The sequence below is a fragment of the Echinococcus granulosus genome (assembly GCF_000524195.1).
Source record: "Echinococcus granulosus chromosome Unknown EG_S00018, whole genome shotgun sequence".
In the NCBI taxonomy this organism is placed as follows: Eukaryota; Metazoa; Platyhelminthes; class Cestoda; order Cyclophyllidea; family Taeniidae; genus Echinococcus; species Echinococcus granulosus.
In genome coordinates, this window is record NW_020170398.1 from 1,047,545 (window position 1) to 1,063,040 (window position 15,496).

General features: G+C 45.3%; 1 protein-coding gene across 1 annotated transcript in view; it reads right to left on the reverse strand. All coding sequences in view use genetic code 11, as the record gives it.

The window, feature by feature from the left end:
* Window positions 1–1,368: 1,368 nt before the first annotated feature.
* The window catches only part of EGR_03519 (Multiple PDZ domain protein), a gene marked incomplete at both ends in the record, with an annotated part of 28,704 nt that continues 14,576 nt past the window's right edge, over window positions 1,369–15,496 (reverse strand). The window contains 24 exons of the mRNA XM_024492768.1: window positions 1,369–1,406; window positions 2,651–2,830; window positions 2,907–3,227; window positions 3,307–3,757; window positions 4,089–4,499; window positions 4,982–5,247; window positions 6,138–6,198; window positions 6,562–6,678; window positions 6,759–6,938; window positions 7,014–7,145; window positions 7,247–7,570; window positions 8,625–8,726; window positions 8,786–8,860; window positions 9,140–9,379; window positions 9,553–9,884; window positions 9,977–10,280; window positions 10,822–10,926; window positions 11,355–11,609; window positions 11,675–11,823; window positions 12,435–12,592; window positions 12,674–12,802; window positions 12,916–13,120; window positions 13,425–13,557; window positions 14,829–14,861. Coding sequence (XP_024352901.1) covers window positions 1,369–1,406; window positions 2,651–2,830; window positions 2,907–3,227; window positions 3,307–3,757; window positions 4,089–4,499; window positions 4,982–5,247; window positions 6,138–6,198; window positions 6,562–6,678; window positions 6,759–6,938; window positions 7,014–7,145; window positions 7,247–7,570; window positions 8,625–8,726; window positions 8,786–8,860; window positions 9,140–9,379; window positions 9,553–9,884; window positions 9,977–10,280; window positions 10,822–10,926; window positions 11,355–11,609; window positions 11,675–11,823; window positions 12,435–12,592; window positions 12,674–12,802; window positions 12,916–13,120; window positions 13,425–13,557; window positions 14,829–14,861 — 4,701 coding nt within the window. The remainder of the gene's footprint in view (window positions 1,407–2,650; window positions 2,831–2,906; window positions 3,228–3,306; window positions 3,758–4,088; window positions 4,500–4,981; window positions 5,248–6,137; window positions 6,199–6,561; window positions 6,679–6,758; window positions 6,939–7,013; window positions 7,146–7,246; window positions 7,571–8,624; window positions 8,727–8,785; window positions 8,861–9,139; window positions 9,380–9,552; window positions 9,885–9,976; window positions 10,281–10,821; window positions 10,927–11,354; window positions 11,610–11,674; window positions 11,824–12,434; window positions 12,593–12,673; window positions 12,803–12,915; window positions 13,121–13,424; window positions 13,558–14,828; window positions 14,862–15,496) is intronic.

Here is a 15,496-nt window from a genome sequence, read left to right on the forward strand (position 1 = left end):
TGTGTTCCGCGTTTAGCCATTGTGAATACAAGACACCAGTAATATCGTAAAACTTCGAATTTACGCAGAAACGCAAGGCAACCTGCACTCCTGCTAGTGGTGTAAATCTGGGTCAGAAGGAAAAAGCTGAATTGTTCTCAAATGCGTTCTTTATATGATTAGCCAATTACTTATCACACTGCAATCACCAATTTACATTGCAAATTAATGGTAAATTTGCCAGTATGTTGCTCCTACGTTACACACCTAAGTACTTTAAGATAAGACAGTTTCTATTCTTAAAGTTCTTTAATAGTAGTGAGATAGGAGCAATGCACAGTTCGCACTTGAAGTGCTACCTATCCCGAAGAAGTGGTTGGCTCTGCGAATAAGCATTGTTGCAGAAACTATGGTTAGTTTATTTATAGACCCATTCTAGACCTTAAAGTCAACATCAGCTATTATCGTGCGGTGAAAATACCTTCTAGTCTCCACTTCAAAGTGATATTTGAAAACAATTTTGGCTCTACAGACCAAAACTAGTTTGCACTACATGCGTGAAAATTAGCATGTTCTGGACACCTACAAAAGCTACAAAGTTGATGCAAAGATCCTCTTCATTGTTATCGGTAGCTTGCTGATACCCTGTTTGAATTTAGTTGGAAACAGGGAAGATAAAATAGTAAAGCTCCTTATCAGTTTAACCAATAACAAGGTAATACAGCAAGCCTCATGAAACTCGTTCCTACTTTAGTAACAAATGGCGGAGAGCTCAAGCTACTTGGCATAGTAGTGTAAAACAATGCCACAGCAAAAGAACCGACATCATTGTAATACGTTGGTTGCTTGCTTAGTAGTCGGTGTTGGTAAAGGGCGATTGCCTTTGCCATTGTGTCTCGCTGTGTGGGCTGGTCCCCGGGCCAAGCCAGTAGCCCTGATACGTCCCATACGTCTTCCTTCGTCTTCAAGGGAGTCTCAGAGAGCTACGGTCATATCATTGGAGTGAATCTCCGCCCCACTGCTGGAAGACTATGACTCTACGATGAAATGGAATCTGAAAAGTGGTGTCACAGACAGATTTACAACGAATGAGGAATTTGCCCACCGGAGCTAAGTACTATTAGCCCCAACTTTGAACAAAGGAGAGTCAAATGAAAATTCAAAATACACAAGGAGTTTAATTCATTTCCCTACATAATCACCCGTTGGGGATACGGCAAGACTATGGTACAAGGGTTTCATCAGAAAGAAGAAACTAACTGCCTGTTAGTAGTCAAGGAACAAATCAGTGGATGGTGGATAATTGAGGTCAAAAAAGGAGGTATCTGATCAAAGGGTTTCTCTCCGTGGTTCCGCTCCGTCCATCATAAATATTTGCATCATTTGGAGTTAATCTGTCACGTCGAGTGAGTCTGCACCAAAGTTATCTGAAAAATATTTAAAAGACGTCTACCATTCCACTGAATAAAAGGGGTGATTTGGATTCCAACTCATGCTCTACTAACCAGGAAACGGTGAGACACAGAAAAGTAACACGAAAACATTGGAAGGGACTACAAGTCGTAGACGGCGCGTGAGATTAAAACAAACGTCGGCACTACATGTTGGCTTTGGAAGCAAGTTGTGCCGAAAATGGAAATAAGTTATTCTGACAAGAACACAGCAAAATAATGAAGGAGGAGGAGGTGTTAATTGGGGTGTTGCTAACCTACACACCGAAACTCACCACCAGAATCAACATCTAGATTAACACTGTCAAAGTCACTTCCGTAGAAATGTTCGCCTTCCACAGGTATGTCACCATCGTTATTACTACCTTCTGCATATCCTTTTGGGGGGTATTTACAGAAGGGGGAGTGTTGATCGAGACTCATGGATTTGGCTGACCTGGTACCTAAATTATCGTCTGTGGAAGAGGCAGTGAATTTGGCTTTATTTAGTGTGAATTCTACAGACAGGTCAAACACCTCATATAACACCAGTGATGCACACCGTTCTTTTTTATAGAAATGAGACCAAATTCAACAGTTGCTCGCGTGTGCATACATAGGAAGACACACATCGTGACAGCAGCCACCGCCACGTAAATAGATTGCATGTAAGTGTATGATATTAAGTGGTGTGCAGAAGAGGGAGATGTGTCGTCCCCAGGATCAGGCAGAATCAAATCACGATAAAGGTGAGTAAAGTGACTCAAACTAACCCAAAAACGACTAATTTTGTTAGTTAAAGTGAAACGAAAGTCACCATCAATGAGGCAGCTTCGAATTTTGTGTTTCGAACTCGATGCTGCCTACGAATTAGTACGGTATTTGACGAAAGGAAGTAACAAAAAACCTCAACATTGTAATTTCGAAATCAGTAATCAAGGAGAGGCTATCTGTACTATTCCAAGTAAATTTATCTGAACCAATTTAGAGATCATCAGCCTGTGTAGATGTATGTGAAAACGGGAGAACTTATCAAGCATTCTTAAGTGGAAAATTAGAACACACTTTCAAAACATGTTAAAATTACTTCTCCAGACGATAGGAATATTCATCTACCTAAACGTGCAGACGCAAAATTGAGAAGCCATGCACACGCACATGCGCGAACTGCAAACCGACCAACCACAAAGCAGTAGAGCGGTGCGGCAACAGCTAGCCTAAGTTCCCACAGCAACACTCACCACTGACAACGCAAATATCATTAGCGTCAGCGCCTCGCTCTCGATGATGGTAATAGCTGAGAGGGTCATCATAAAAATACTCGCCCTCAACAACATCGTCATCATCGTTAGAATTGATGGCAGTGTATGGGAATTGACCCGGACCCTCCTTGAAGCAGCCTTTACCCGCACCAAGATCGCCTGTGGTGATTGAAGTTTTTCATGCCAAATCAAAACCGAAGGGTCAAAGTCCAGCAAGCAGAAGAAGGTCACTAACCGTCTCCAAGTTTACCGTTACTGTCGTAGTTGTCTTCTAAGTAGTGTGCCGGCGGAGGTAGAACCTCCTCGTCATCACCGTCTGCGTAACCGCCAGCACCTCCGCCAACGTCAGCGGTATCATTGTAAATCTGGCCGCTCGTCCCACTCGGAATCAAGGGGATCGGATCAACAATAGCTGGCCCATTGTTGTAATAGGGCTGTCCGAGATAGTCGTCTACTGCACCACGATAAACACCAGTGGCCACGCCAGCTGCGATGGCCGGGACAAGGAGGCCCGGCGGACCAGCTTGCAACTGCACGTCCAGGTTGTCACCAACATCTGGGAATGGACGTTCTCTTGTAAAACAACGCCTACTTCATTCAATGTTAGTAGGTAAGGTTCTTTGACGAGCACATACCACGAGGAAGACGGCGGTTAGGCGGGTTACGGAGTTGGTGCCCTGCTATAAGGCCCACGCCTGCGGCAGTGGCACCAACAACAGCTGGGAAGACGGGGAAGTGACTCCTCGGTTTGTTGTTAATGGGAAGGGGTGCGTTGAGGGACAGGGGGATGGGACGAACGATGGTAAGAGTGAGAGGAGCGATATCAGAGGGCGGACGACGCAGGTGCCAAGCAGATTCGATTGCATGGAGGACGGATTCGGAGTTTCGACCGCCACCACCGAGGGCGAGGAGGAGGCGATCATCCAGACCGATGATACGGTCACCGACTTGAAGGCCGGACACGGCGGCTGGGGAGGTGGGATCCAGACTCACCACCCGTTGACCTCCACAGGCGCCGCGCGCTGACGCTAGGGTCAGGCCAAGGCTTGGCTGCGCTGAGTCAGCTGATGGCGGTAGTAATTGAATCTGCACAGGTAAAAACGTTGCCACCGATCACTTCTCTGGTGCGCACAATTAGTACAAGCCAACATACTACTAACGAGCATACAAGTAGGCACATAACTGCAAACCACCGACCGCTTATAAGTGACTCAACTTCGAACAAAAGTGCAGTTGGCCTCAAATGTAGTGGATTACATACTGTTGAATTCAAAAAGGAACAGGCAAAATCATAGTGGTTATGGTGTCAGAAATCAGTGAGTTTAAGCGGATTGGCCAAAGAGGCTACACCACTGATAAGACCTACAGAAAAGAACGATACTACTAATGAGTCCATAAGTATCAGAACGCAATTAACCTGTAGGATTTTATTGTTAGAGCACATTTCATCCTCATCCTCATCATCGTCTCCATCCTCAATCGCCTTGAATCCGACGGGAGAGCGTCTCACCGGCGAAGGAGCTCCCTCCAGTATCTGAGTGGTATCACCTTCCACATCAACGGAAATTGGTTTCATGAACGTTGCCGCCGTGGCCTCCTCACCCTCTTTGAGTGGTGCCAGCCCACTACTATAGAGCGGTGGTTGAGGGGATGGAAGAGGCGAGACACTTGTGGATGCACGTAGTGTTGATGCAGAAGGCGGTGGTGGTGGGGGGAGACGGCCAACTTCGAAGGTAAGGGAATCAAAGTGGTGAGAGAAGCGCTGAAGATCGTCAAGGGACAACCAGCCCACTGGTTCACGGTCGATGCCCAAAAGGCGGTCGCCAATCTAAAACAAAAAAAAAACCTTGTTTAGCTTGGATTTGAGCAGGAGTGATAGTTAGACCTTCAATATCACTGACTGTTTGAAAAATGTACCGAAAATTATTAGGTAATTAACTGGGATTTAATGTAACAAAATCCATAAAGTGGAACTCAGTAGGCAGTAGCAATACCAAAACTAAAGCAGTATCGGAGATGCTCAAAAGCCAGCGGTGCCAGTTGTCTTTGAAATCAGATCCTCGTATCTTCAAAAGGGAGAGTACGGCGGTTTTGAAACACCTCGAAAGTTGCTGTACTGCTGATACAAATTTAACTATCGCATTCCAAGGGCCCAATTTCAATGGGAAATCGGGTCACTAATGCTAACCATAGGGCCAAATTTAGTAGACCTGAATTTTATCCCAACAAAATGCACTGTAGAACGAGCGACTACGGGAATAGAGGCTCGTGCCGCCAAATGAAAGCCAAATAATTAGTAAATTAGTAGACCTGGAGCATGCCACACCGGGAGGCCGCAGATTCGGGTGCGATGCTTTCGATGACGAGATTTCCCGGCACGTATATGCCCTCGCCGGTGGTGACGAGTCTCAGAACCATCCCGAAGATGTTCGGAATTGTGGCATTCAGTCTACTTGGCACGGTTTGTCGCTTTAAAACGCGCAGGACGGGGGCGGAGACAGAGACGTCGAGGTCCTTCTGTGCCGAGGCCGTGAGGGGACGAGTGAGCAGGACTGTGAATAGCCTCAGTCGAGGGACTGTATGATTGATGATGAGGAAGAAGTAGTGGTTATTTTTAGGTGAAGAAGGGGGACTGAAGACAAATCAAAGGACAACAACAATAACAACAGCAACAGCTGGACTTCGCGCCATGATGCATGCCGGTATTGTAATTACTATATTCATATGGGCATGCGTAAATAGTAGTAGTAATAATAATAAATGAGCTTTCTCCATTCAAAAGTAGTAAAATCCACCCAGCAAAGTGTTACGCGATGAATTCGGAGCAACAAATGCATTTGAATGATATGTACACTGAAGCGAATTCGACTTGGATACAGAAGTCACCGTAAGCCTGCAATACTCAACCACAACCCGGCTTTTGCGCAAGGACGAAGCAGCACAACGGCAATTCGACAGGCTCCTGAGTGCGATGATGTTGATGAAGATCAAAATGGCATGCCATAGCACAAGTGAAACGTGCTCCTTCGTGTAAACCACCTCCTCAATTTTTGCATAAACTTACATAGCCAGTCGTCGCGTTAGATGAGAGTGTTGATTGCCAACGGGAGAGAGAAAGGTGGAGTAACAGAAAGGAAGGGAGATTTGCAGGTAAATGGAAAGACATGCACATATATATATATATATGTGTACGCACACATGCACCTCTTTTTGTACAAGGTGTGCTGGTGGAAGAAGGAGGAAAAGAGGACAAAGCTCATGCAAGGGGGACTGGATTATTTGGGATTCTCTGTTAGGTGGCGGTGGAGGAGGCATAAAAAGGTCAGGTTATTCGGGTAGCGGGTAAAGTGAGGCCCAGTGCAACTCACAAGTAGTGTATTAACTAGGTTGTAGCATAATGCCGACTTAACTGACAAAAGTGGAGTGAATAACATCAAGAAGTAATGATTAAAAAGGATGAAATTACTTGGCTGTCCTCTGGGTGGTTTTAGACGACCAGTTTTGAGGAGGATGTGATTTGGGGATTGCTGGAAAAAGCAAAAAAATGCATAAATTTGAGTCCATAATGGTAATCGTTTCGTCCAGACCGTCATTCATCTTTGAAAAAAGAAATTCAGTAGCAAAGCGGAAAATCCAAATGTAAAACGACGATATCACCGGAGGTATCTACTTCAGCTTTTCAATGGCTTAGCTTTATAAGCCGTTGCCAAAATAAAAACACTGCGAAAATGAATGCAAACTTTCAAGAGAGATACTTAGCATACGGACAAATTTAAGTGTAAAAAATAAAAATAAAGACTCAGCCATTCAATATGCCAAAAAACCAACATTTCACTCCTTTTGAGAAAGTGCAGACAGACCAACAAAAGGCCCATTGCCAAAGTACCTACCTTAAGAAGCGTCATGACATCCTGTGAGGAGGCCTTGTGGACATCCAAACCATCGACTTCTAGGATCACATCACCGGGATGCAGTACACTTGCCTGCGATGCTGAACTGCCAGCCGCCTGAAAAAAAACCAAGGGGAAGAGAGGTCATGTGAAGCACGCACACCTACGCATACTTCAAGAGTGCGCATTCAGCGTACAATTTCCGAGATGACCACACCTCCGGAATGATAGTCGGCAAGCACGAGACCGAACGTATTCCCTGGCCGTTTCTGAAGCGCCACGCTGTAGGTCTGCATGATTTCGTTAAGCGAGAAGGGAACGGCACGGCTGCCTCGCAGAACTGTCAGAAACAGATGCTCCTTTGCCTCTCGTAGAGCCTGTTGTAAACAAGGTGATAAATAAATGTCTGCAGGTGATTTGGAAGAAGGCGATGGATCATGAAGGAGACGCACCTTTGTAGCTGCAGCGTGGGTTGCTTGGCGTAGATCGATGCCATTCACTGCGAGGATTCGATCACCCGAGCGCAATCGCCCGTCGCGGTAAACTGTTCCACCTTGGTGAATCTTCTCAATGAATACTCCTCCCTGTAAAGAAACAAAAAAGGGTAGTTTAATTTGATTTCAGCAGGCAAAAAGCAGTAGAAGTGGAAAATGAGAGTGCTGAACGGTTAGCTCTAGCAACGCACCATATGTGTGTCAGAGCCTCCGATCACGGAGCATCCAAGATCGGGCGCGGAATGAATTATCTCAACTGTGGTCTCCACGCCGGGCAAAATGGGTGTGGGCGGTGAATGGGGCGAGAAGGAGCGTGGCAACTCAACTGTCGCCGGAGTAGACTGGCCGGCCACTTCTCCCTCCAAGGTTGCGCAGTCGGATGTTGGTTTTGCGCGGGCCAGTCGCAAGTGAGCAGATGGGTGACAAGTGGTGAGTTTGGCCAGAGCTGCGTCATACTCCTGCACCGGCTCTCCGTTGATCGCCACAATGCGATCCCAACTTTGAACCTGGCCCAACTGTACACAACCAACGGATCAGAGGAGTGGGTTAGTGATATGATGATATGACGAGTCTCCCAGATGCTTTACTTATTCAGCTCGACACTGTACAAATGCTTTAGCTGTTGGTGTTGTCTTAAAAGCCAAGAAAAAAACGTTTCTGTCTGGGCTATTTGAAGGTCTCGTTTTCCGTCCCCATATCCGAACATTCTAGGTCTTAAAATTTGCACTGCCATTCAGTTACCCCTAATTAGCTAATGTCACCCAGAGAGAGAATTTAAATGTGCTAATAGTCACTATGACTCTGAGTCTCCGGTATGCAGCAGGCAGTCACGTATCCGCATGCCGTACCCCCTAACCTACACATGCACGTCGGCAAACGGACTTCCGTAGTGAAGTGGTTGTGAACTCGACAGGATCCAAGCTCCAGTTTATGACGCAGAGACGTGAGTACTAAAACTAGGAACCGGTATTCATCAACAAGACAACCTCACATCTGTGTAGTAATCAAAATTGCTACCCGATTGGATGAAATTGGGGAACGCTCACAATTTGACTCGTTTTCGAGATATTTTAAACGCCTATTCCGAAGCCCAAGTGACCATCTGGCAGGGATTGTCGAAAAAAATACCTTTACATGGATAAACTAAACTGATGCTGACAAGTAACAGTACCATGTATGCAAATGGCTTGGTATTTCAAGCATTTGAACGCCCATTTGGCGTCAGAAAGATGGGTAAAAGTTCCGCAAAAACCACGATACTTGAAATGTAAGTGGAAATTAGAAATCGTCACTTCAATGAATAAACTACTGAAATACGACTAGCTTCGGTAGCTATACACTCATTACAGACAAAAACTACACGGATTAAACACAATACGTAAAGTGTGGAGATACAGGATTCAGAAAAAATTGAGGTGTTCCGTCTCATATCTATTGTCCCCCTCCCCTCGGCTTCGTCACCCTCAGTTTAGCCTTTTGACTCTACGCAGGTAAAAATGTGCAAAGAAGTGATGAAGTGATCTTCGAAATCCAGCCAGTCACGATTAAGCAGTGAAAGGTTGAACTTACTATACCGGCCGGACTGGTGGGCAGCAGACTTTGCACGAAAACGCCCAAATCGCCACGAGGATTCATGTTTACCAAGAAGAGACCCAGCCCACCCTGTGCGTTCTATGGAAAGAAGAGATGGGTAGAGGATATGAAAAAAAGGCAAACAATTATGGACCTACTCTTTCGATGGTAACGTCCAGAAATTCGTATTCGACGCGTTTTGACGACTGGGGTGTTGCCTTGGATATGCAGGGCTATGAAAAAGAAAAATACGAAAATTAGTACTGACAAAAATAGGAAATAAGGCCCAGGTACTTTTGCCCAACCGAAATCGCAAACAGACTTTTAATTTCTTAACAGATACTGCTTTGGGGCAAACACTACTTAGAAGGCAGATAAGTAGTAGTGCCCAATAACACAAATCGATCTTAGGCTATAAGTTCAAGGTTATGCAATTCGAACCCGTAACTCCACCTCAACTAAAAGTGGTGAACGACTTATAAACCATATGAATAGTATTGGCTTGCCACTACCTGGGAGGAGGAGCGAAGCGCGTAGTGATGGAGAAAGTGGCCACAACCAGTGGGCGCAGTGCCAGAAGCGGGTTTGGCCATCACCGAGGCGTTGTAGGCAACGTTGTGACGAATAACGAGGAATATTTTTGGTACATTACCACTGCCATCACTGCCACCACGTCGCGCCAGTTCGACTTCCTTGGCGATCAGAAGTTTTGCAGAGACGTGGGTCAGTCCCATCACGCACACATTGTTGACCTGGGCAAAGAGAAGGTAATCATGACTTCAATAGTTTTTGCTTGGGTCAAAGCCAGCCAGAGGTACTCTAGTTGGTGTTCCAATTACTGGTCGGGGATTATAATACACTTAACCGAAAGCACAAATCGTTTACACCCGTTAATAAATAGCAGTAGTATTCGCAAGCCACGCACCTGAACTATTTCGTCGGTAACTTGTAGGCCAGAGGTGCGATCAGCCAGAGAGCCCTCACGCAGGCTGCAGACGAAAACACCCCGCGAATTCGTGTCCCTGTGGCCTACCAACCGAACCCCAAGACCTGTTTCGCAGTCAGCTGATGATCCTTCATTGAATTCGCTGCCAGGAGGCCCCTCACCTCCCAGTGTGGAAATGGGGGGAGTCAAAGTTATCGCAACTACATGGATTTCGTCATCAGCCAAGGCCGGTCTGCGGTAAGTCTGCGTCAGTTGGGCTATAAACAGAATGTTGCGGTGCGGCTTGGTAACTCCACCCGAATAGACAGTGACTAGTACAGTGATAGTCAAATTTACAAACTAATTAAAACCTTGGAAACATTCAAATTGCTGCAAAAGTGAATCGTCATGATAAAAAACCCACCTAACGAGGCACTGAGGCAAGATGATCCAATGTTGCGCCACGCGGACCGGGATTCGATTGTCTGTACGGAGGGAATGGGCTGACGCAACACCGGCGACGGTGGAGGCGGAGGAGGTGGTAGGTTAGGGGTGGCGACTGTTAGTTTTGGCAGAGGTGGTGATGTTTGGGAGTCTATCGGCATCTCTTCCTCGCCCTTCGGTGGAGGCGGCAGCGGTGGCATCTGCACCGGAGCTGTTGGCGGTGAGATGGCGAGATTGGAGATTCCCAATGGCTCAGGCAGATCACCGTGCAGCTCCAATGATGCCTATTTGCAGAGGAGTCAACGACATTTCAGCACCAATATTCAACTAGAAGATGCTTCAAGAGACTTCGCGATCTTGCTTGTTGAGAATTTATACGTGTATTTCGTGTAAATCTCGTTTCGGCTTTCATGGTCTATTGTCTAAATTTTTGAAAGCAGCAGCATGAGTATTTAAGTTACATTTCCAAATTTGATTCGTTTTAATGAATTCTCCCAATAGAACAAACATTTTAAGGAGACGCTGTTGGAGTACAAAGCATTTCACCGTCACCTCCAAGGATTCGAACTACTAAAACATTCCATCATTTGAAGATTTCTTCATCTCAAATTCTCTGCAATTGGACAATTCTGCGGAGTCTCCGAATTCGTCAGATGTGGATAGACTGTCATCCGCGCTTATATCTCAACGCCAATGTGTTGAACAAGAGTGATTTAAGACAATTTCCGAGAAGTGATGAGTCTTTAAAATCATACTGTAATTAAAGAGTTTTTGGAGGGGTAGTAGACTGAGGAAAAGGAAAGAGAAGGGGAAAGGGGTACTCACGACAGAGGTTGGTTCCTCCATGGAGGAGTCGTTGGAGGAGACGAAAGCGGAGCGCACAAGAGTGCCGGTGTTGCAGATAAAACTAGGAGGACGCCCATCCCTGTCCTGCTGCTGGTGGGAAGAAAATAAAAAAGAAGGAAGGAACTGTTATTTCAAAAGTAAGTGAAAGGATGCAACTTAGAGCACGAACTATGCATGCGTCTCTAGATGTGATGCAAACGCGTTGTTACATCTCCGTGGTTTCAATGTATTCGATCCTTTGAAACGAGAGCTACGCTAAGACAGAAGGCTGTCAGCCTTGATTACATACAACGAGAATATTAGACCCTATCCCACATCTGGCTGTAGGCGAGGCTACTTTCAGCCTCGTAGTTCCCGCAACGTCTTCCAAGATGGCATTCCAATGCTTCGATGACAGCGATGAAGTTACAAGTGCCCGAATACGGTGACTTTTGCTCTTCATTCCTGAGCATAGGCCTTGTCCGCCATATCTAAATCCACCTTCCAAAGAACGCAATAGGCAAGGAACTCACTCCAGAGGGAGCAGACGAATCAGTACCCAAAGCCACTGGTGGAATGGACTGGAGATCGATGATCGGTCTTCCAGCAGATGGAGAAGACGAGGAGTGTAATGGAAGGACAAGGAGGTAGAGAAAGGCCCACTCTGCGGTCTCCAAAGACTCGTTGTCATCCGAAGAGGCAGAGGAGGAAGAGGATACGAGGTTGGCTGTTTGGATCCACTCGGCCACTGTGCGACAGCCCACTCGCGTTGCGTCCATACCATTCACCTAGAGGGAATAGGATTAATAATGACCGGGTAGAGCCTCGACTAAAACTTCGCTGTGCAACTTACGCCGATGATAATGTCCCCACGTTCTAGTAGCCCACATCGACCGGCTGCAGTGTTGGCGGCGACGTCGGAGACGAAGACAGGCTGGGAGACCTCTGGTGGAAGTGACGGAACGGTAGAAGGTGACTCGTTGTTCTGCCACACATCCGGACCTAGAGAATCAATCAAACCACGGTGTTACAAAAAGTCCACTCAAATTGGTTTTCAATATCCCAATATCGGGACAAATCGGTCTACTTAATTACGATTTCAGCCTACTCAAATTTGGAAGGGTCACCGTAGTTTTCTTATACATATGGTACTACTTTCACTGTTGAACTTATATTTTTAGCATATGACATGCTACCTACATCAGAGCCCATTCAAATCATGGGAGACAGCAATACTAGCTACAGAAATAAAATTCTAATGTGACAGTCTCGATGCCGGTGACGCAGTAATGGACAGATAGGCTACTAAAACAGCCTTTCAGTATTTAGAAAAAGGGAAGCATTCTCGATGAAATCACTAAAAGTACGTGAATTAGCACTAGCAGAAGTCGGAACCAGCTCAGAGTATCTCAGAGGATAACCATTTCAAATGTTTTAACAGGACTACGAATGGCAACACCGCTGGAATTAGACCTTGGCGTCAGATGGATGAATTTGTAGGTACAATGGAGGTAAAATAAATAAGGTGGGTGCAATAAATTCAAGGTGATTTATCCATGCTCTTAGTACACAAAAAACGCTGCCACTAGCACTGAAGTATCATTTCAGCCTACCGGTGATAGAGAGACCCCATGTGTCCTCGCCAGGCAGTTTGAGCAGTTTCAGTTCCCGTGTCTGTAACCACCCTGATTTTTGTGGAGGATCCTCCGAAAGGAGCCACGTTAACGGTTCCGTTGTGATAATTAGCTCCGGTGGTGGTAGATCTACAATCCTGTTTGTTTAAACAAATGATAGCGGTGATTGAGAAACTAATATTGAGAGTGATTTAAGTAGGATAGTGTATACAACTCACAGGGTGCTAGAGGCACCGGACCCGTTCACTTGGAAGTATGGACTGCTCTCAGTTTCAGCCGACAGCGACTTGGGTCGAACGTGCTTGATTCTGTGAGTAATTACCTTCTCTCCGGGGTAGTAACCGATTCTACAAAAGGTGAAATAAAAGTGGTACTTAGGACAATCAGTAGAGTGTTTCCTACAGATCTGATTTAGAGGGCCAAAGAGTGGAATCTGCACCAGAGAGATTGGGCAACTCACTCAATGGTGTTGCACTCCATGGAGGCTTTCCGAAGAATGCGAAACGCCTCGGCATTTGTGACACGTCGCAGGTTGTCGGAGTTTATTCGAGTAATGTAGTCACCAGGGACGAGAGCTGCAGCCTTCTCCACGGCTCCACCTCGAAGAACCTTTACCACCCGACAGCCATCAACACCGCCTGCTGCCAGAGCGTCCAACTCGCAACCTGATTAGGTGGGAGAAGATATTATGATATGATTGGCTTAAAATGCGGCACAGTACTTCAATTAGATGTTGTAAATGAAAGATGACGCTTGAGGGCAAATTCTTTGCATCTTAGATTTAAAAATAATAACCAAATTGATGGTATAAGAACCAGTTTGGTATGTGTATTGTCGTAAAATCAGTTGAGACCTTGAAGACAATTTATTCACCTTATTTGCACTTTTCTTGAATATGAACAAGTCTCAAGGCTGAAAGTGCAGACGGTCTGCAGGAAATATGATTTTCTGAATATGGGTGGGACTAACCGAGAGGCAGATTGTGAGTCTTGACACGAACTATCTTCTCGTCATTGGGATTCATCTCTGGCACCACCAGAGCAGCTGCATGGAAGGGCACCTCCTCGACGTCCAACACCAGCGGAGTGTAGTAGTCCAGAGGCTATAGGAAGTGATGTGTGATACACCCAGCATACATTCTTCAATCCACTCAAGGGCTCGTCTACCGATCTACCCATTAAACTACACACCAGCGAAAGTAGTGGCTTGAAATGAAGACATCGAAGTTTGGTGATTTGGCAGAGTGAATTCAAAAAAAGGTATGAAATGATGCGCTCGTATAATCAGAACAATTAGATAAACAAATGGTGGAACGAAATCAGAAAACAATTTGAGCAATCATTTGGCACATTTTATGTGTGAGTTAGTTCACTACACCACCCACCCATTCCTGATTCATTAGCTTACCTCCTCACCTAAATATCTTAAACCTACCCTCAATTTACGAATCCTTCTATTTATCTGTTCTTCCTACTGTGATTAATTTCACTTGTTCATCTACTAATTCAACCGCTTGCCTATGTATCCAACGCAGTTACTGACCGCCCCTTAACTCAAACAAAAACATTCATCCACTCACTCGTCTATCCAATTGCCTATTCGCCAGACATGCATCAATCAACAAAACACCAAGGACATGTTTAGAAGGGCAAAAAGGCAGCAAATTAAGCAGCAAAGCAACAAAAAATGCAACTCAATGCGAAAATATAGCTGGGCACTGTAAAACAGGAAGTAAGTGCATGGGAATTCAAGCATCCCTCACAGACAAAGCACTCCCCTATCCATTCCGCCAGACAGGAGACTCAAAAATCCACTACATTTCCCCCTTTGCATTCATTCATCCATTCATAGGTGTTTTTAAGTAATTACTCATTTTGCCATTCACTTATCCATTCGTCCAATTAGCCTTTTGTGCCCATCAATTCACCCATTCAGTACTTCAATTAGCAATTTATCTTTATTCATCGAAATGTCCGTCCAACTTTTATCCATTCATTTATCTTTGAAGTCGCCCATCCATCCATTCGTGTGTGCTGCTCCATCCTATCGTCGATATATCTGCCCATTCGGCCATCTATCAACCAACTGATGCACAGAACAATCCAGAAGTGCAGTCGCACAAAATGTGGTTTAAAATTCACGGTATACGTGAAAACAAGACCGACCAAACAGGCATCCTTCCAGGCATCCACTCGTTGGTACCATCTATCTGCCAATCACTCAATACGATAACAAGCACACGAAGCAATTAGAAACTAGAGGGATCCGCAAGTACGGGGAAATTGTCTCGGTTAGGTGGAACATTATTTCGAAAAGATGCAAGCCTGCACAAAAACACCAGCCAATCAATCAAGAGATCAGTAAAAAACTCACATGATCCTTCACATGCTCCTTGGCGAACTCCTCCTATATTAGGGGATCAAGAGAGAGAGAGAGAGAAAGATTAAGGAAGGGGAAAGAAGGAAAACTGACCCCCTCTTTAGAATGAAAGAACGACCGTTAAGGTGAGAGTAGGAGGTAACCCACCATGACATGCTTGACCCTCCGTGCTGCGCGTTTAAAAAACATTCTGGTTCTAGCCGATGCGTATGTGAACGAGCGAGTGAATACGTAAAATGAAATGAAGTGAGGCGAATGAATTATGAGAGAGAGATTGTACTTTAGGCAGATCACATGGGCTAAGACGTGATCCGTTTGTTTATTTGTTTCAAGGTGAATAAACAAGACTGCGATGAATGAAAGGACGCAGAACAATGATGGCCAGGCAGGACATTACAACAGCATTAGAAGAGCGGTAAACATCTTCCCTCCATAAGCCCAGATTGCAGCACATTCAAAGCGAGAGGCAGCGATAACAGCCAAACAGGAAATTTCGTCATGTAAATTTTATCCCATCTCCCTTTCATAATGGCTTAGACCCCATGAGACAATACAACATATGAGACCTCGTATTTCAAGATACGAATAAACACAAAGCACAAGAAAACAAAAACAGTGGTTACGTAATGAAGTATTCTACAGCAAGGAGCAATTGAAAAAAA